Source organism: Protopterus annectens, chromosome 2.part0, assembly GCF_019279795.1.
Source record: "Protopterus annectens isolate FY-2018-M chromosome 2.part0, PAN1.0, whole genome shotgun sequence".
Taxonomy (NCBI): Eukaryota; Metazoa; Chordata; order Ceratodontiformes; family Protopteridae; genus Protopterus; species Protopterus annectens.
Window position 1 is genome coordinate 646,390,722 of NC_056728.1, and position 22,065 is coordinate 646,412,786.

General features: G+C 44.5%; 1 protein-coding gene across 1 annotated transcript in view; it reads left to right on the forward strand.

Moving 5' to 3' along the window:
* The window catches only part of LOC122792770 (WD40 repeat-containing protein SMU1-like), a 445,652-nt gene that overhangs the window by 171,645 nt on the left and 251,942 nt on the right, over nt 1–22,065 (forward strand). The window contains exon 5 of the mRNA XM_044060342.1: nt 10,739–10,866. Coding sequence (XP_043916277.1) covers nt 10,739–10,866 — 128 coding nt within the window. The remainder of the gene's footprint in view (nt 1–10,738; nt 10,867–22,065) is intronic.

Sequence of the window (22,065 nt, forward strand, 5' to 3'; positions counted from 1 at the left end):
TAACATGAGTTGTGCAATATTTTGAAGTTAGAAAGTATTTTTTCCTCTTAAAAAGCAGGGTGCCTGAATTTCTTGCAGACTACAGGTACGTAGACTTTGACCCCCCCTACAAGAAATGGTCAGTGTATTATCCCTATTTTTTTTTTTATTTAACTGATGTATGTTGCTGTACCACTGCAGTGATGGTACTGAGCATGTAAAGAGAATGCAGCTAGCCTTTGACTTCTTTGCTGTGTGCAAAAACTGAGAGATATAAATCACTAGGGCATCTGCTTTGCTTTGTGCTTCTCACACTTGTATGAGGTAATGTAGCTAAATTTATTAATTGTTTTCAGTATATCAAAAGACAATCCAGGACTTGTATCACTTATTTCTCAGGTGCCATCCCAAAGTACAGAACTAATCATTTTTTCAAGTTCCTGACATGTATTCACAGTTTTTCATTTGATCTCTGTAGTAGCAGCAAGACATAATTAAATAAATATTCTGCAGGATTTTTCTGCCAAAAGTTAAGTTTCATTGGGCTGTAGCTACCTAATAAACAAAATCCAGGACATCACATATAGAAGATATCATCTATGAGCACAGCGGGCCTTTTTTTTTTTTTTTTTTTTTTGCTGGACATGTGCATGCAAATTGGATCTCAGCTGCAGAAAGTGGGCTGCATGATCCCAAAAATATCCCCACATATTAAAATGGAAAGATGGTTTTGTACTGCTTGTAACTGTCAAACTTACAGATCTGATGTCAGTCTTCATATGTCAAGGAATAAATGAAGATTGACAACACAGATGGAACGTATGGTGAGTACATAACTCCTTTTGTTAATTAGGTTTTTTCTGGTAAATGTGGAGCAACCCCTTTTTGCATTCCATTAGATTTTTAACTCTTAGTATGTCACTGTCACCATTGCCATTTGTTTTCAGTGTCCATTTAAAACATAACATGGAACCCATACAGCTGGAAGACCATGAAGGGGGAAGGATGCTGCTTTTCCATTTTATTAGTACATTACACTGTGTTATCAAATCTCTTTTACTATGCCATAGTTTGAGAGTGGATTTGGTAATTTTAACTGTAAATAGGTTTTTAGTAGTCACTAGTGATAGTCCCTTGTGTACTACTACTGCTACTGTCTGCTTACAGAAAATCCTCTGCAGTATTGTCTTCTCATAGTGAAGATGTGATAATTTGCTTGTGTCTTTGCCATTTTATCTTGTATTTCTGCGAATAATCCCATAATATAACTGTAAATCAAAGGAGATGTTCTTTGTGTTTCACTGTGATTTGTGGGATTTCCTGCTGTGAAAGTCCTCGGCTGGAATGACTGCCAGAGAAAACTTTCTGCCTGTCAGGCTGACAGACACTATGACCGACATCAGTATGCTCAGGTTTAAAGGGAGCCAGCCTGCTTCTTGATTTCAGTCTTTTCTTGCCCTCAGAGCCTGAGGCAGTGTTTGTGCATCAGTTGGTCTGCACCAAAGCGAAGTTTTTGTCGAAAAGATAAGTACCCTGTTGGAGAACTCCTTTCTTTTCCTTTAACTCATGTTAAAGTAAATAATTGTCTCTGCCATGGTAAGCAAATCCCACACAGACTTTCTCACTTTGTGTCACCTGTTTTTGGCCCAGACCACAACGTCATTAGTTGCCGTTTTTTTGCTCCTTTGAATGCAAGGACTATTAGACGTAGAGCTGAATTTTTAGCAAGATTCCTGAGTCAAGAATCTTCTTGCTCGCGTTTGATGGTATCCGTCAGTCATTCTGATATTGAGCAACCTAGGCGAAAAAGAAACAAAAGCTTAGGTCTTCGGATGACCACCTTTTGCCATCTGCCTCTAGGTCTGTGATTGTTGAAAAAGACGAGGCGCTTTTGCAGCCTGCTTCTGTGTCTGAAATTGTGATGCAGGCCTATGTCTAGACCCAGCTGGAGTCAGACATGCCGTCAGTCCCATCACTTCTACACAAGCCCTTGCATATGGCTCATTGGTCAGGTCCGAGTTGCTCAGCAGGCCTCTGCTTCCGAAGAGCGTTATTCTGCTAGTGATGTTCCACCAAGGCATTGGCCTACACTGGTGCTTTTTCACCCTTCCAGAGTGCCAGGTTGTTGGGTGCACGTAGGCCTAAGTCTAAAATCACCCCAAAGAGAGGTACTGTGGGAGAGCCTTTGCCTAGGCCTACTGGCTCCCTTTTACAGGGATCCTAACAATTTGATTAGCTTAGCTGAGGCCTGATTTCTATTGTTAGGTCAAGACAGGCCATCGGGAATGTCTGACCAGGAAAAAGGAGGAGGGATGCTCCTTCTGAAGCTTTCCCAGCTCCTTTTCATTCAGATGAAGATTCAGGCATAGAGGAGTCTTTGTCTGAAGAAGGCCCCTCCTATACAGAGTCTGATTCAGAGGAGGTTACTAGGCTAATCGCCTTGGGGCCCTTACAAACCTAGCCATGAGTTTATCCCCAAAAAAGAAACCTCAGTCAGCACCTTTCGCCCCTGTCAATGAGGGACAAAGGTGGAACCCCTGGGACAAATTTGTGGTTTCCCATCCATTCATCAATGTTGAGCTTGAAGAGGGTTAATGAAGTGCTCTGACATGCATAGGAAGTCTATTCCAGAGATGGGGCAGCCTCTGGGAGACGAACCTGTCTCTCTAGCAGGTTTTGTTGATGTCTCGTATTATATTTAGGCATATCGAGTGAGTAATGTGCGAGGAGTTAGTCTTGCAGATGTGGAGCATCTCTAGTAGGGCAGGGTCCTGTATTGCCTTGTGGGCAAGACATATATCACCTCTGAGCAATTTGTATGATACCAAGTAGAATGATAGTGATTTGAGCCTGTCCACATAGGACAGGTGTTGGAGGCCATGGATTCTCTTTGTGAGGAATGTCTGTGGCCTTTCCAGTTGGTGCTGGTGTCTGCAGAGGTACATACCAAATGGGGCGTTGTACTCAATTTTAGGTCTAATGAGGGAGGAGTACAGAGAGGTTATAACCACCTTTTTTCTGGATGCAATCACTTTACTTATGAGATAAACCAAGTAAGACTTTTTTGACCACTGCCACCACATGATGGTCGAATGTGAGATTGTTTTCAACCCACGTACCCAGGTCTCTAACCAAAGGATGTGTGCTTAGGGGGTTGCCATTGATGTGGTAATGAGTAGGGGCCATGTTTTTGCAGAATGGTATCATAATTCACTTTTTTGCGTTTAGCTTGAGCCCATGACTTTGGCACCAGTTATTTGTAGCTGTGAGACACTCTTGCACTATGTTAACATCATTTGTGGAGTCAGTTACGGCACCCAACTTAGTCACCCGTAAACTTGGTCAGCTACAGGCCCTTTCTTTGCCTGGACCTCTGATAAGTAGATGCAAAACAGTAGGGGTCTCAGGACAGATCCTTGGAACACCACTAGTGACAGGTCTGCTGTCCGAGGTGGTGGCGCCTATTTTGACCTTTTGGGTCCTATCCAGTTGGCCACCCATCTGATGAGATGGGGATTAACACCAAGTTGTGTTAGCTTTTCGATGATGCCTGAGTGGGAGATTGTGTCAAAGGCCTTGGCCAGGTCAAGGTAAGCTGTATGTACTGACTTTCTCTCATCCAGGGCCTTGGTGACTGTTTCAAAGAAGTCAACTAGGTTCAATAGGCAGGATCTGCCCCTGATGAATCCGAATTGGGTGGGGTCAAGTGCTTGGAGATTGCCTGTGTCCTTGTTTATGAGATTTATAATAATACGCTGCATGGCTTTATAGATCAGAGTTGTCAAGCTAATGGGGCGATAGTTTCTCGGTGTTAGTAATGGCACCTCCTTTGTGCAAGGGGATGACAATGGCGGTTCTCAACTCTGCTGGAATGAAGTCTGTAATTAGGCTGTAGTTGAATAGGGTGCTCAGTGGCAAAACTAGTTCTTGCTGAAGATGGTGCAGAATACAGCCTGGGACAGGTCCCATGGAAGCTGTGTTTTTTGCCTTGGATAGAGTCTTTAACACTTGATCTATGGAGATGTGAGGTGTGGGACAAATATCAGGATGTCAACTGGACCTTTGGGGGCAATAAGGGGGTGAAGTTTGCACTGAACCTATCAGCTAGCAGGTTGGCTAAGTTAGCAGGATCAGTGTAAGTGGTACCATTAAGTACTAATTTGGAACAAACTTGGGCTTTGCCATCGAGGTTCCTAACATAACTGAAGCAAGACTTGTGGTTTCCCTTTGTTTCAGAGGCTAGTTTCAACTCATAATTGGCTTTGGAAGTTTTCACTAGTGATCTAATTTGCTTGTTAAGGCGGAGGAGGAAGTTTTTCCAGTTTGCTCCTTTTTACCCTTGGACAATAGTTTCTTCCTTTTGTTGTAAAGCCTGTTGGTAGAGGATGTCCACCAGACAGGTTTGTGTTTCCTTGAGCAGCAGGTTTTAGTTCTGTTGGGTATGGCTGAGTCCATGCAGTTCTACAGGTACTTGTATACTGCACTGGTTTACTGTTTAGCATAGTTGTCTGCATCCTCTGAGGGGGGAGGTGGTGTGAAGCTGCTGATACCCTCCCTTAGGAGGTTGTAGTCAGCTTTTGAGAAGTTTTTTTAGCCTGGTTATGGCTGGGGAGGGGTTGGGTAGGATAGAAACTTCGAATGAGACAGATGTTCTGATCTCACTAGAGAAGAATATACTATGGGAGTGGTGCTGCGGTTGCCCATGTTAGTGAGAGCCAAGTCCAGTATGTTATCTCCGCTTGTGGGGGTTGAGACCAGCTGGTCTAGTGCTTTAGAATGGTGAGTGCATTAGTGCAAGAATAGTTGACACAGTCTATGGTGGGGTAGCTAAAGTCACAAAGGATCAGGGTGTTGGGGGCTACCTTGATGGAGTCAAGTAGGTCCAGGTAGGAGGAGTGGGTGTCCTGAGTCATGGAGGGGGGGTCTATAGCTGGCTATAATTTGGATGGATGTCTTGCCAAATGTCAATTGCACCTGGATTTATTCCAGTGTGTCATGCTGGTAAACCATTCTGGAGGTGTGCTGTCCTTTATGAAGGTAGAGACCTCCACCACCCTTAGTCTTTCTGACCTCATTTTGAGGTCAGAAAGTGTGGAATGAGGTATAGCCTGGTAAGGCAGGGGTGCTCTCCGCAGGCCTAAACCAAGTTTCCTTGAGAACCTTCCCTCTGCCTAACCACCAGAAGCTTTCACCTTTAGGGAGATCCTCCATGCTATGAGACAACACTTTCAATAGGGGAGACAGGAATATCCCCAGTCCAAAAAGAGAGTTAGGGAGTTCCTGAACACAAACCACAGGCTGTTTCTTCCATTTTAGAGGTAGTGGAGGATGTTTTCCAGGATTTCGCCTTGAATCTTGATTCCCTTCCCCCTGCCCCACGTAAACCAGACAGGTTTTATATGGTATAGGACTCCCACAAATACCTTTCTAAAAATCCCTCTGCTGACCCTGAGATGGTCACCCTGGGGCCCAAAGGGGCTAGAGCCAGCTCATCCAGAAGCCATTTGCCTACAGACAGATAGGGCCCTTGATAGGTTTGGGGGAAAAAGTTTTATATACATCTGCCACCCTTACAATGAGAGCCCTCAATTGTCTATTTCATACGATCAAGTATCAGCAAACCATTTTAGATCAGCTCAAACAGAAGGTCACCTCCCTAGAAGATAAAAACATTTCCGAAGAGCTCTTAGATCTGTCACACCAATTCATAGGTAGCTAAACGGTCATTGCACTGTGGTTATGATGCCATGGAAGCTTCTTGCAGGGCAGCTTCCACTGGCTCAGTTATTAGAAGGCATGCATGGCTTGGGGAACAATCTCTTCCTGACCATGTTAAGTCAAACCTCCTGGATGCTCCCCTGGGCAAGGATTTTCTCTTTGACACTAAAGCATAGGCAGTTCTCAGAAAGATGGAGGACAAAGCGAAGTCTATGCAGACTGTGAAGGACTTCCTCCAACTGCAGCCTCCTAGGTTTAGTAGAACTTTCTAGCTAAACACTGGTTATATCTCTCCCAGCCTTGGGGTAGACGGAAGAAACCACAGTGGGATAGAGCCCATTGGCAGCGGCAACAGCTGCAAAGAAACAGACAGTGAACCTCTGAGGCTTCCAGGCAAGGGAGTTTTAGGTCCCATGTCCCTGTCAGAGAGCAGCTATGACTCGTCCACACTGCTTCCCCCACCCCAAGACTAGGAGGAAGGCTGTCACTCTTCAAATAAAACTGAGCCCATATGGGTTTTAGACATTATTTCAAATGGTTACAAACTCACTTTCAAAGAGCCTTTAAAATACTCCGGCTATCCAGATGTTCCACAAAATCAAAAAGTCAGAGGCCCTTGCCCAGATTCAGATCTTGTGCTCACAGGGAGCTGTGGAACCAGTTCCAGAAGCTTAAAAATGCAAGGGATTCTACTTTAGGCTATTCCTGGTTCGCAGAAAGGAAGGCTCTTTGTACCATATCTTGGGCCTGTCCAAGCTCAATCAGTTTCTTGTGGTTCCAGAGTTCATAATGTTCACTTATCACAAGCTATTACCCATGATAACCCCTCAGGCCTTCATGGTTTCAATAAACCTAAAAGATGTCTGTCTGCAAGTTCCAATTCAAAAGTCTCATGGAAGCTTTCTTCGTTTCAGGGCAGGCTCCAGTCACTGTCAGTTTTCAGTACTGCCTTTTGGGTTTTCATGAAGTGTCTAGCACCTGCAATTGCTTTCTGCAGGACCGGGGTGGGGGGGGGGGTCCAACTATACCCTTACCTGGACGATTGCCTGATACAGGCCACAGTCCTGTCAAAACTCCTCAAGGACCTGAAGTTTATGCAAGATCTCGGGCACTCCTGGGCTCTTCACTTCAAAAGGCCTTTCTTCCTCCTGACAAAGTCTCCGTTTTGACAAACTACTTCCAAAAAAATCCATCAAAAACATTACTTGTTGTCCAGAGAGTTTCTCCAAGCACTGGGATATATGGCATCATGTATCCTAATGGTTCTCCTGGCCAGGCTACACGTGAAGAAGCTTCATTGGTACCTCAAGAATGTATGGTGCCAGAGCTCTCAATCTCTAGAGACCGACATATAGCTGATCCCTTGTCTCCAACAAGAGTTTGCTTGTTGGATACATGCTTGTACCCAAAATCAGGGCCTTCCCTTCCGTTTCACTTCCCAGGGCCAAACCCTCACCACGGATGCTTCAGAGACAGCTTGGGGATCTCACTTTCAGCACCTCCAGATGCAGGGGAATTGGGAGGCTCATTTCAAGGAAAGACACATGAATTGGAAAAAACTTATAACCTGATAGCCTTCAAAGAAAAATTGGAACCAGGGGTACTGTTAGTAAAAACAGACAATGCCACAGACATGTGGTACATAAACAGGCAGGGAGGCACACACTTATCCCCTGTGCCACCTAGCGATGCAAGTCTGGGAAAACTGCACACTCTCTGGGGCTGCATCTCATGGCACAATACCTTCCAGGAACTCAAACTGCTCTAGCAGATCACCTCAGCAGAAACTTGATGGACCCCATGAATGGCATCTGCATTGGGAAGTTTTTCTCAGCATGACTCATAGATGGAGTCCCACAGGTTGACTTCTTCGCCAACAAAGAAAATGCTCACATGAAAAAATTCTGTGCAGGGATCAAACAGAAATCTTCTCCTTTTTATGGATTTACCCTCTTCATTTATGCATTCTACCCTTACCTCTTCTACCTCGATTGCGTCTAAAGATGGAAGAGGGCCCAAGGGCAATACTGATACCACCAGACTGGCCTAGACAACACTGGTATCCTCCCCTCCCTGAGCTCACCTATCAGTGCCCATGCCTGTTACCTCAGAGTAGACCTTCACACTCAAAACAGGGAAAGAATTGTGCAACCCAACCGTCAGACAACTCAGCCTTTTGGCTTTGATAATTATGCAACACCCATCTGCTACATTACCCAAAGTAAGCAAGTGCAGGACATCCTTAAAGAATCTAGAAGGCTTAGCACTAGAAAATCATAGTCAGCCAAAGGGAAAGATTCTCTATTTGATGCCAGAAGCAGCACCCCGATTCCAATGCAGCAGATATGCCTACCATCCTAGAAAACCTGGCTAGTCTGGTAGATAAAGGCCTTTCCTACTCCACCATTAAAATTCATTTGTCTGCTATTTCGGCCCACATTTCCTACTCTTCCTCAAGTCTTTTTCCATCCCCTGTTAAGACCAGTTCTTAGGGGAGTCATTCACATTAGACCTCTCGGGAGGAAAACCTTCTCCTCCATGGAACCTCAGCTTTGTTCTAGAAAAGCTGATTTTGCCTCCTTTCAAATCTGCAGAATTTGCTCCTCTGAAGTTTCTTACTTGGAAAACAGATCTCCTACTGGCTGTCAGCTCAGCCAGAAGGGTTTCTGAATTGCAGGCGCTGCCGGCTGTCAGGAGGGTTTCTGAGTTACAGGCCCTTATGGCAGTGGAACCATTTTATTATCTTTCAAAGACAGGTTTTCCCTCAGAACTAATCCCTCATTCATGCCGAAGTGGTCACTGATGCTTCTCTAAATCAAGCCATTCATTTGCCTACATTCTTTCCCATCCGACAGAACAAAAGAGAAAGAATACTTCATTCTTTGGATGTGCACAGGCAGCTCTGCCTTTATCTGGAAAGGACAAAAGACTTGAGAAAATCTGACCAGCTTTTTATTACCTTTGTCCCTGCTGTGAGGGGAAGCCAGCTTCTAAACAGTCTCTCTAAATGGATCTCTGCTTCTGTTTCTGTTAGAGCCGTCATGGCAAAAAAAAAAAACCCTGAAATGATTAGGTCACACACAACAAAGACCATAGTTACCTCTGCTGCCTTTCTAAAGGGAGTCCCTGCTAAGGGCATCTTCGAAGCAGCCACCTGGTCATCTGGGCATACCTTCACAAAACATGACCACTTGGCAGCCTTTTCTAAGTTTACAGCAAGATTTGCCAGTTCAACCCCTGCAGGACATCCTCTCCTCTCCTTAATTTCCTTCCCTCCTCAGTTCAGCTTTGGGAGTCTTCCCACAAGTCAGGACTGCAACAGTTAAACACGAAGAACATAGTACAGTTGTGTACACTTGCCGTAAATGTAGCTTTTTGAGTGTATGCACTGTTGCAGTCTTCTTTCCCTCCCATCCCCTTAGCCTACTATGTAGCCTACTAGTAATCAAGTAATCCAGCCAAGGGACCCCCCTTGACTCCCCTGCTGTAAGGGTCCTTTTGCTTAATTCCCTGCTGTCCACTGAGGGCTTCTCCTGGTAGAGGGCAAGGAGATACTGAAATCATGACGCAAGCTGCCTCCCTTTATACCCGAGCATACTGACGTTGGTCAGGGTGTCTGCCAGCCAGGGAGGCAGAAAGACTTTTTTCTGTGGTAGTTGGTCCAACCGAAGGGTTTCACGGCGGGAAATTCCCCCAAGTCAGGACTGCAACAGTGAATACACTCGGACATCTACATTTATGGTAAGTGTACACAGCTGTACTTTGTGTTACTTGGTATGCATATTTATACTAATTAGGTGTCCAGATATTTGGCTGGATGTACCAGTGTTTCATGAACCTTTTTACCTGTTTTAGATGTCTGCATGTTGAAAAGTATGACTGTACTGCAGTTCTTCTGTCATTTCTCTTATTTGTGCTAGACTGCAACCAGTTGGTCTAGATGTTTTTCCATTATATGCCAGTGATCGCAGTGTTGGCTATTTGCAGTACTTTTATTTTATTTTGTTTATTTTTATGAGCAGATTATTAGAATTTTATGAGACAATCAAAAAGCCCTCCGCTATGCTTTGTAATTTGTCAGAATTAGTCCCCACTGCTGTTTGAGTATGCTTTCTATTCATTTAATTGACAAATTTGCTAATGTCATTCCTTTCATTGTTATTGCAAATGAAATTTAATGTTTTTACACTGTTTGTCTCTCCATTGCATTTTCTGCCAAGTTTCATTTAACAAACCAGAGTCTAACACTACAAGAGTATGACAAATGTCTAGCTTTATGATGTGTGTGCAGTAGACTCCAGTGCCCTGCATTCCACTGTTAAAGTTAGTAAAGAACAGTGACTTCTATCACCAGTCTCAGGATAAGCCAAGATCCCTGTCATTATATCCTTTTGAGTGCATGCGTCCCCTTCCAAGATAAACCACTTCCACTAAAATCCTTTGGTCATGCACCTTATTCAGAGTACCTTAATGGTTTACTTATTCCTATTGTCTGGCTCATCCCCCTACATCACCCTGTGTGAAGGGGGTCACTGTTTCTATTAAGTAATATCTTATTTGGTAACACAGCCTTTTACCAGCCAGTGGGACAAGAGTAGTATGCTGGTAGGTTACTGACCTTCAAACCTCCCCACTACTCTTTTGGAGGGATCTTTCTTTTCTTTGAGACTTACTGGGAACTTACCTTTTCCAAGACAATTGCTAATTCCACCCCCATTTCGGTAGCCAGATGTGCTGTGCCTGCTACATCAGCACAGCAGCTGTTATTTAGCTTGCTGTTACCCCTGTAACTCCTGTATTTCCTGGCCTTTGGTATCCTCCCACCCAGGAGTGAATTTTTAACTACAGCCACCTCCCAGTGTCTTCCACATTGGGGTCACCAGAACTGCGTTTAGTACTGTCTTCTGCTGCTGCATGTAACCAATTGTTAATTTTCTATGTCTTTAGCATCCCTTTTAATTAATGTACTTTTGTTTCTTTGAAAACAGATGTGATCAGAAGCAAATGTATTTTATTGGTGCACTTTTTTGTAATTCTGTAGGTGTGGAAGATGCAGAGTGGACAGTGTCTGAGACGATTTGAACGTGCTCATATGAAAGGTGTTACTTGCCTCAGCTTCTCAAAGGACAGCAGTCAAATTCTCAGTGCGTCATTCGACCAGACAATCAGGTACTTGCTTGTATTTAGTGATTTGATGGGTGTATTCCTCATTTTATGAGGAAGATAGGTTACCGAAAGTCAATATACTTCGCAGCTTGACTTTACAGATTTTATTCACCTTCTTTACTTGTGACTAATGGCCTTTCTTTAGTATCTCATTTTTTTCTTTTGTTTGTTCTTCAGGCTTACAGTCCAAGAAGTTATTTGAAAGGAACCTAAGAATGCCGGCGGGAGGTTGATTATTTGGGAGGGGTTTATTTATTGATGCTGCTATTACTGGCATGTGTGAGGTGCTGTGGCAGAAATTGTGATTCATTATTACTGGAGCAGGGAGTCTGACATAACCATGGCATGGGTGATTAAGTATAAAGGACAAGACCTGAAAGTAGCAGAATAAAGAGTCCAGGATAGAATGTAGAGCAGCGGAGTGCTAAAGGTGATGGTGTAAGTCAAGAGTCGATCCAGGTACTTGGGGAGAGAGAAGAGGAGAACAGAGAATTGGGGACTGCAAAAGACATGTGGATTCTGAGAATGAACACTGAAGGAACATGAGCTACTGAGTTGCAGTGGTGTACAGTACATCTTGAATGAGTGTAGGAAAGAATAGTAGATAAATGGAGTGATTATTTGGAAGGGTTTGGGGGGAGGTGAAGGGTCTGTCACATCCTATTTAAGTGACAGTTGGTCAAATTTCAAGGCCCCCCCCAACCCAAAGACTACAGCTACCTATGCAGAATTATTCACAAGAGTCCATGCATAGAGGCTGCTGTACCTACAACAAATAAACTGCAAACAAATACTAAAAACAAGCCCTACTGGTGGAATCCTCACCTAAACAGGGTGTATTAAAAAAAAAAAAAAATTCATAGCCAAAATCAGGAAGAGCAATTTCCTTAAAAACAAGTGCTGTCTTATTCAGTTAAACAAGAAGCTATGAGATCCAAGTCCATGAATGTCAGCTAAGAGGTCTGGATAGCCTTGCAGACTAATGAGTCACAAGGCCTTCTTCAGCTGTGTCCGAAACCTTAGAGATAACATACAGCAGTTTGCTGAACTGGTGGTGAACGGTGCCACCTTCACAGATCAGGGTGACATAGTAAGCCTTCTGGCTGATAACTTCAGCTCAGAATTCACCTCTCCCTCCCACCCCAGCTCCACCAGGTGAAATCCCCTCCAATGTACTTCCACCAGCCTTCAGCAAGGACCAGGTGCTGAAAACACTCACTAAAGCCAATAAAGACTGCTTCCATGGGTCCCAACAGTATTCCCAGTTGCCTCTTGAATAGTCTAAAATATGATCTGTCAGGACCACTTGAGGCACTTTTCAACTCCTTCTTGGAAATGGGCTGTGTTCCAAGTGAATAGAGGACTGCAGCATTCATTCCACTCTACAAGGATGGACAAACAACCGACCAAGGAACTACAGACCCATCAGTCTGACAAGCCTAATATGCAAAGCCATGGAACGAATTATCATGGAAATGATAAACAAGGACATTGTCAACCTGCAGACACTAGACCCATCCCAATTTGTCTTTATTGATGGAAGATCATGCTTGCTTAACCTGGTAAACTTCTTTGACGGGGTAACCAAGGTAATGGACTAGGATACAACACTGCATACTGAGTATTATGACTTGGTTAAGGCAATACAGTACCCCACTCAGGCATTGTTGACAAGCTGTCTGTGCTAGGCATAAATCCTTACATAACTAGCTGATTACTGGCTGGCTCACAGAGAGGACTGAAGAAGTCAGGATCGGTGAAACCACCTCCACCAAGAGATGAGTCACCAGCGGAATACCCCATGGCTCCCTGCTCAGCCCACTCCTGTTTGGCATCTACTTCTTGGAAGTCTAGGTTAACGTTCATGGCCTCTGGCTCACCAAGTTCATAGCTGACTACAAATTGAGAGCTAATTTTCCCTCCAAGACACCAGCATCTTGCAAGTGGATTTAACACATACAGATGACTAGTGCCAACGCCATGGCATAAAACTCAATGCCAGAAAATGCATTATGATGCCCTTTGGGAAACTGTCAACCTAGATTAATTACTTCCTCGATAAAACGCCCCTAAGAGTCGACCCAGTAGTAAGGATTCTGGGAACATATGTAGACAGTACTCTGGCCTTTGACTAACATGTAACTAAAATAATAAGAACATACTTTTATATTGCTCGGCTTGCAGGTAAGAGTGTGGCATTCAGGTCCAAGGAAGTTGTAGTACTACCCTACTTGGCCTTTATCTGACCCATCATTGAATACAGCGCCCCCTTTGGCATGTATCTAATCAGACACTTGCAAGACTTGGAACGCCCACAAAGGTTTCTCACCAGGAAAAATATGGGCATGAAAACTCTGGTATACACTTCTCCTAAAGGCTGCATCTGTATTCAGTGTCCTACAGGCTGCTGTGAGGGGATCTTTGCCTTGCTTACAGAGCTTTGTCAGACCCAGCCGTAATTGATCTGTTGGAGATGCTCAAAACAAATAGCACTAAAAACACTAGATGTGAAGTTGTTCAGTCTCACCTTCATTCTTACTGATGGGTTCGGAGCCGACCAAATTGCAAAGCTCGAGGTCTCCAAACAGCTCGAGGCCGAAACCCTATCCCATGATGCTCCTCTACTTCCCTCAGATCTAGTTTGCTTCCGCAACAGATCGAGCGTGTTCCTTCAGCTCAGGTCGTTTTTGTAGTCAGTTAAGTAAACTTTTTCTTATTGGTTTCTTCTTCATCTTCTATTGAGAAGACGTTTTTCCCCTTAGCGGAAGTTAGGCTTGTATTTACTTCACTTTCCCTGTTTTTGTGAGGAATTTACAAAGAACGTTGGTGGAAATGATTCCCCTTGTTGGTGTTAGGCCATTTTTTTGTGTCTGCTTAGGCATCTTTGTACCCTATCCCCCCATAGCCAAGTTTAGGCTTTAGCCTCTTTACTTTTTATCCGGTTAGGCTTAATTATTCTACTTTATAGCCGAAGTTGGGCTTTATTTTCTTTATCGATAGCACAGATCGTTGAAATAGTTAAGTAACCTCTTTTCTTATCCAGTCAGGCTTAATTACTTTATTTCATAGCCGAAGTTAGGCTTTATTTTCTTTAGAAATAACTTTGTTTAAACACAGATTATTGTAATAGCCAAGTTTGGTTCTGAATAATATTTTGGATTGGATTGTGATTATTCAGTTGTTTACTGACTTTGTCTAGTGGAACTTGGATTAACATGTCTGAAAAGGTGAAGTCGGGCTTCAAGAAATGCCCCAAATGTAATCAGAAAATGTCTCTCACAGATGGTCACACCATCTGTGTTTATTGTTTAGGCGAGGTCCACCTTCAAGAAGTATGTTCTGTGTGCCACGGTTGTAGTACCAGGATCCTGGCAGAGAGAAAAAGGAAGTTAGTGGAAAGGGGCCTTAAGTCTGCCTTTCAATCGGATTTGGACTCTGCTCCTCAGGAAAAGCCAAAACTTTCTTCTTACTCATCTGTCTCTGGTTCGGAGCCGAAAGGCCTTTCAAGAAGGTATCTGACATGGCTCCACAGTTAGTGGAGCCGACAGTTCAGGTAGTGGGTAGGAGCCGGTCCCCAGTTTTGGAGCCGGTATCTCCAACCCTAAGGTCTCCACTTCTGGGTTCACCTGCTCCTTCCATGGTCTCCTCTCCAGCTTCCAAACTGTGATTTGGATGTGGATCGTGTGGTGAGGAGATTATCACAGAATCCAGCGCTACGTAAAATTTTATTGGCTTCGACTCTGGCAGCTTCGGAGCCGATCAGTTCATCTACCCTGCTTGCTGTTCCTCCAATGACTCGAGTCGAGCCTCCAGAGCCGGAGGGAGCTGATCAGTTGATGTAGAACCGTCGGCACCGACACCCATGTCTGGCCTATCAGCACCGGCAACCCTGATGTCTTCGGCCCCGGCTGCAGACATTGGGAGCCGACATCGCCCGTCTGTTCCGGGAGGGGAGTTGAACCGATGTTTTGGTTCTGTCTCTTCCCCTCGAGGCTTCGGTGTGGATGAGCTCTGCTCCCACCTTGGGATCGAAGCCGGCGGCTTTGGTGCAGGAGGAGTCCTTGATGTCTTCGGACCTGGGGGCTTCTTCGCATCGGAGCCATGGTGCCTTCGATGCCATGAGGAGGGTTTTGTCCCACCGGACAGTCACAACTTCTGAGCAGACTATCTCTTCCCATAAAGCACCGGAGTCTTCTCTGTCACATATCCGTAGTAAGCATAGGGACCCAGAGCCTCAGGGAACCCTGCTCTTCTGAGACCTCCCCAGAAGCTCCCACTGAGGAGATCCCTAGGAAGAGGGACATGTAAGAGGAAACATGTAGATTCCCCTCAGGAATCTGTCATGTCTGACACCGATTTGGGGGAATTGGAAGAGTCCCCAAGGTCCCCCTCTGAGGAAATATCCTTCACGAATATCCTAGAAATCCTGAAGCAGAGGGGTGACTTGGCAGCCCATCATCCCTTCCAAGGATGAATCGGTGCTTCTGAAAGCGTTTGGGTCCTGACCCTCCACCTCTTGGGTATCTCCTCTCTTCGATGAGTTGATGGATCTTTTATCTCGAAGGGCGTGGGAGTCACCAGATACCATGGAACCTGTCCCTAGAAGACCAAACAAATATATTTCTGCACCTCATGACAAGACCTTTTTATCTAAACCTATTCCTGTTGATGCCATGGTGGTTGTGGCAGCCACTAAGAAAGAGATGCCAGAGACCTCTACGTCTGTCCATCCTCCTAATTGAGAGTCTAGGATTATGGACAGATTTGGCAAGCGCATGTTCAGTTCTACATTTGCTCTTTGTTTGCTGAACTATCTAACTCACTTTACCAGGTTTCAAAGAGATCTCCTAAAAGAGCTTGGAGATGCTCTTCAGGGTGCAGTAGCTGATACAGTAGCTGATAAGGTGACATCTCAGCTTGCTACCCTTAATTCCATAGTCAACTCTTCCATGCATCTCATATCTTACACAGCTGATGGGACGAGTAGGGCTACGGGTACAGGAATAGCTCTTCAGAGACATTCCTGGATGCGTTTGTGTTCTTTTGTGGAATCTTTCAAGTCATCTTTTGTGAATGCCCCGTTTGATGGTTCCTCACTTTTTGGACCTAAAGTTAGAGAGACCCTTACCAGATGTGAACAAGACGGAAAGACTCTTATCTGCCATAGGAATCCGTTTTTCCACACCTACTAGACCTTATCCCAAAGGCCAGTGGGGTGGGAAAATGTGGTTCCGCAAAGCCCAGGGAGCCTTTTCGGACACCTGAGGTGAAAACCCCTCCAGTGGCAGAGGAGGGGGCAATAATGGAAGACACGGTCCACGCGGTAGAGGGGGTCCACAGAACCAGGGTGACGGAGATCAGTTCCTTGGGAAGCCCGATCAGCGCTCCTGAAATGAGGCCTGCTTGTCCACCTCTGGAGGCAGTCTGAGGATGTCTGTCTTTGTACCTAGGCGCCTGGCTCGAAGTCACAAAAAACAGCTGGGTACGAAGTATAATATGCAGAGGTTATATTATCCCCTTTCACTCATGCCCAGAACCCTTAAGAAAGATCCCAGATATTCCTCTCAGTTTTCGGGACGTAGCAACAACAGAGATACAAAAGTTACTAGAAAAAAAAGTCATCCAATCAGTCCTGGTAGACCAGAAAGGATCTGGAACTTACTCAAGATTCTTTTTATTACCAAAGAAAACAGGGGACTGGAGACCGATTCTAGATCTCAGCAGACTCAACAAATCTGTAGAAAAGACAAAGTTCTGGATGGTCACGCTTCAGTCAATGCTCCTGTTCTTAGGGAAAGACAATTGGATGTGCTGAATAGATCTCCAGGATGCGTACTACCATATAAAAATGGCCAGGCCATCCAGGGATCATACGCGCTTTTGGCTGGGGGTCAGTCATTACCAGTTTTGAGCACTGCCCTTTGGTCTCACTACAGCTCCCACAGTGTTTACCAAATGTATGGCAGTGGTTATGGCTCACTTGAGGCATCAAGGAATCCAGGTGTTTCCATATTTAGATGACTGGCTCCTTACCGCACCCACCAGGCATAATCTCATACAGGCAAGGGACATTACCTTAGACCTCTGCTCTCAACTGGGGATAACAGTAAATTCAAAAAAATCTGCCTTATCTTCGTCGCAGCATACCGTCTTTATAGGAGCAGACTTGGACACCATCAACATGTCCCTAAAACTTCCTTGGGAAAGAATACTTATCCTTCGACAACAGATTCTGGACATTCTCCCAAAACACAGGGCACTGGCATTGGAGATTCTCAGACTATTGGGCACCATGGCAGCAGCTATTATAGCAATACCTCTAGCGAGGTCACACATGGGCATTCTTCAATGGCTACTTTTCACACAGTGGCCCTTTCAAGAATTACCTATGGATCACCTGGATCGGATAACCAACTCATGCAAGAAGGATCTTCAGTGGTGGCTGACGTCCCAATCGGTAACCATGGGACATCCCTTTATTCTCCCGACTCCAGTTGCAACTGTGACCACGGACTCCTTCCTGATCGGGTGGGGGGGGGGGTCATTATCAGGGACGGACAGCCCAAGGCATATGGCAAGAACACAAGGCTCACTTGCATATCAACGTCCCAGAGATGAGAGCAGTACTCTTAGCGTTGCAGTCCTTACAAGACTCTCTTCCTCTGGGGACCATTGCAATCCAGTCAGACAGCATGTCAGTAGTCTGGTATATAAACAAATAAGGAGGGGCCAGATCTTATCCCCTTGTCGAGAGGCCCTGAGAGTATGGTATTGGGCAGAGTCAGATAGCAATGCGCTTCCCAGGGAAATACGGCGTGATAGCAGACAAACTAAGCATACCTATTCTGTTGCCACACGAGTGGTCCCTTAAGAATGAAATGGCGGAAATGATCTTCTGCAGATGGGGCCGGCCTTGCTGCGATCTCTTTGCAACTCCCACACATACCAAATGCAGCAACTACTTTGCTCTAATCCCCCAGTGGGGGAGTCCCTGAGGGATGTGCTCGTACATGATTGGCCCCCCGGTCTTCCTTATGCTTTCCCGCCTTTCTCGCTGATTCCTAAAGTTCTGCAGAAAGCCAGTGCCCTGAGAAGGACAGTTATCTTAATAGCCACCTTTTGTCCCCGTCAGATTTGGTTCCCCTTTCTGAAGCCTCATCTTTTAGAAGAGCCCTGGATTCTGGACCCAGTGCCAGACCTTCTGACTCGCTCGTCAGGAGCTCTTCACCCTTCTCTACAGTCCATCAAACTGACAGCATGGCTGTGCAATTCCAAGAATAACCAGGTTCCAACATTTGTCAGCGGAAGCTCAACATATACTGCTGTCTTCCCATAAGTCCTCCACTAGAAAACTTTATCTTAGTAAATGGAGGAGATTTTCGATCTGGGACTAGCAAAACAACGTTGATCCGTTCCTTTATTAGGTATCTGATATATTGGAATTTTTGACCAAGCTGTTTAATGAAGGGGCCGCAGCAGCAACTATTAGAGTTCAACTGGCTGCTATATCAAATTTTCATATTGGTGAACTAGGGTACAATATCATGTCTCATACAATGGCGAAGTACTTTCTGAAAGGTGCAATACATTTAAGGCCTCCTGTTAGATCCCCTACTACTCCATGGAATCTAAATCTTGTTCCGTCAAAGATGATTCTTCCTCCATTTGATCCGGCATCTTCCTGTGAATTGAAATTTTTCTCATGGAAAACTGTTTTCCTAGTGGCTATCACCTCTGCGCGCAGTTTCAGAATTACAGACCCTATCGGTAAGGCATCCATATTTGATATTCCACAAGGATAGTGTTTCCCTCAGAACAAACCCTTCCTTTCTACCAAAGGTTTGCTCGGAATCTAACATTAATCAAACCATTGAATTGCCAGTTTTCTTTCCTAATCATACTAATCAATTGGAGTATATGCTTCACAAGCTTGAGGTTCACAGACAGCTTTGTTTCTGTTTAGACAGGACAAAAGACCACAGACAATCTGACCAGCTGTTTTTGTCATTTTCAGCTTCCAAGAAAGGTGCCACAGTTTCCAAACCTACCTTATCTAAGTGGCTTTTGGACAGCATGTCCTTTGTTTATAGGTCTGCACACATTCCCTTAGAAAAAGTTAAAGCTCATTCAACTAGTGGTCTCTACTTCTACAGCCTTTTTGGCCAGGCTACCAATGGTTTCTCTTTCTGCGGCAGCTGCATGGTCAAAGCCACATACCTTTATTACTCATTACAAAGTAGACAAGACCTCTAGGGACAGGGCTTCCTTTGGTTCTGCTGTCCTTAGGCAGGTACTCCCGTGAGCCACCCTAGATTGTGGTGCTGGAGATGCTACCCATCAGTAATAATGAAGGCGAGATTGAACAACTTCACATATGTACTTACCATAACGTTCCGTGTGAGTTGTTCCTCTCGCCTTTATTCTTACAACCCACCCTCCTACCCCCAACCAGTGTCTGGATGTTCGAGAGTTGACTTTCTTCCTGTTTTGTTTTTTTTGGAGGAGTTTTTTTTTCCTTTCACCGGTTACTGGAAATATGAGTATGGTGTTGTTACTCAGAGTATGTTACTAGTTGGCAGCAAGCAAGATCTGAGGGAAGTAGAGGAGCACCATGAGATAGGGTTTCGGCCTCTCGAGTTGTTTGGAGACCTTGAGCTTTGCAATTTGGCTGACTTGGGGATAGGGTTTTGGCCTCGAGCTGTTTGGAGACCTCGAGCTTTGCAATTTGGCCGACTTGGGGATAGGGTTTCGGCCTCGAGCTTTTGCAATTTGGCCGACTTGGAGCTGAGGGATCGGCTCCAAACCCATCAGTAAGAATGAAGGCAAGAGGAACAACTCACATGGAACGTTATGGTAAGTACATAACTTCTTTATCCAGGGAACTAAACTTCGCTTGTGACATGAGCAGAATGTGCTGGGGAGATGCATGTGTCCCAAAGCATCCCCGCACTATGGAATAGCTTTCCCCATCCATGTAAAACAGATTTCATCCCTGACCCTGTTCAAACAAAAGCTTGACAGTTGGATGGGAAATCATAAATTTACCCCAGTATGACCCCCATGTCCCTTATGGACACAGAATAATACTATTCTTACCGACAGTCTAACAGCCCCCCACACACAAATCCTTAGTTACCTCCCCTAGTAAAATTATCAACCCCCCCCACTTTGCCGCCTGTGATACTTGGGGCTCAAATGGTTTGGCATGCACAGCTGTGCTTGTAGGGGTCTTAGTGGTAGTTAGACTAATAATAATTTATAAACCTATAGTGACCTGCCTAGTGTTTTCATTAATACTGAGAATGTGTAGGAGGTGACTGGAAAGCTGGCAGAGACAGTAAGGCATGTGGGACTGTCTGGTATACGGTCCTAATACCTCTGATCACCATTAGTCTGCAACAATATTTTAGGGAGTTGGCTTTGAAGGTAATAGGTTTAGGGACTATATTAGATAATTGAATTTTCAAAAGTTCAAGTGTCATATGGTCGACACCATATGATCGAACTTTTAAAAGTTTGAAAATCTAATTAAAAAAAATAGACTACACAAATAACCTACCTGAATGTTTTAAGCAGGGGGCAAGCCCTACTGCTCCCCCCCACACCCCCCGCTCTTTAAGTATACCAACTCCGAGATCACACTACAGTGCAGAAAAGGGAAATCTTCCATTCCGCGCTGTACAGAGATCTTCATTAAAACGTTTGAACTTACAAAAATTTGATCGTATGGTGTTGACCATATGACAGTCAAACTTTTGAAAGTTTGATCATTCAATATAGACCCATAGGTTTATATGTAGTACTGCAGGTTCAGGGTAGATGGAAGACTATATGGAAGAGTGCATTATGTAATGAAATGGGTAGAAAGGTAGCTAAGTATGATGAGATGGCATAAGAAATTAAATTAATGAACAGTATGAGAAATATATAAAATTGTTCTTAAAAGGAGGTCCGTTTTACTGATAGTGGTTGAGAGTACTTGCATCACCACACTTTGGGCCTTATCCTTGTGACACCTATTTTATTCCGCAAATGTTGTAAACCACATCCCCCATAAATATCATAAAACCAGTGTATTTTAAAGGTAGCATTAGCTCTGACATCAGTACCCTGTGGTGTGATACAGAAGGGATGGAGCCCTGATTATGACCCAGAAGATCTGAGTTTGAGTAGCAGTTTGGGTGCTGGAAGAGCAGGGCAGTTTGGGTGCTGGAAGAGCAGGGCAGGGGAGATGAGAGTAAGCAGCAAGCAAAATGGCCTATGTTTGGTGGGGGTCCTAAATGGCTAGTGCTGCTGCTGAGGTGCAAGTGGAGGTGTGTATGTTAAGCAGGAAGCTGGAATTGAGGATAATGGACTGTGATTACATGGACTATGACTACCCAAGAAGCCAGTAATAGTAGCTCTTGTTTGTGTTTGCAAAGGAGCATGTATATAGAGGAGTGTAAGTAGTTCCTGCACTGATTCATTACTGGAATGCTGATTAGGGCAAAAGCAGTCTTAATGGCTTCTGAATGATGATCTTTCTGGACATCTCTCACCCCCGTACCCCATACTGTACTGGGAATGTCCCCAGTGCCAGGGAATGAATATGCTGACTGTGACTAGTGAAGATTTGATGGTAGTTAAACACGGTGAGGTGTGCAAAAAGTTACAGGGAAAATAAATTTCAACAACCATGACTTGTGATGGGCCCTTTGGGCTGTCTCCATCAGTCACAATTTCTCCAATTTTTTTTTTTTTTTTGTGAAGGTCTGCATACCCATACCATTGCATTCTGTGATGTAACTTGCCAAGTTCTTAAGCATGTGTGCCTACTGAGCCTGCCAGTTCTTTTTTGCCATTTACATATTTTAAATGCTGTGTTGATGTGGCTGAAAAATTACCAGCCAAACCTCAGACTGGCATTACCTTAATTGTATAATGAGGTGCAAAGTGTCACCAACTGCAAAAAGTACAGTTGGTTTATTGCTGCCATGTAAATGGGAAAAAGGGAGAGCTTTTGTCCTACTTGTCTATGAAGGTTGCAGTTATTAGGCGATTTGAACATTGGGACTAATGAGATGGTTTTCTGCATAGATCTGGGTAAAAGCTGCAAGGGCAGACATTTGTTTGAACAGGTAAAGACTTGACCTAAGGAGAGATTTAGTATTCAGCGTTCACTTCTCATCATTGCAGGTATTGAATTGATACTTTGTTAGTGAG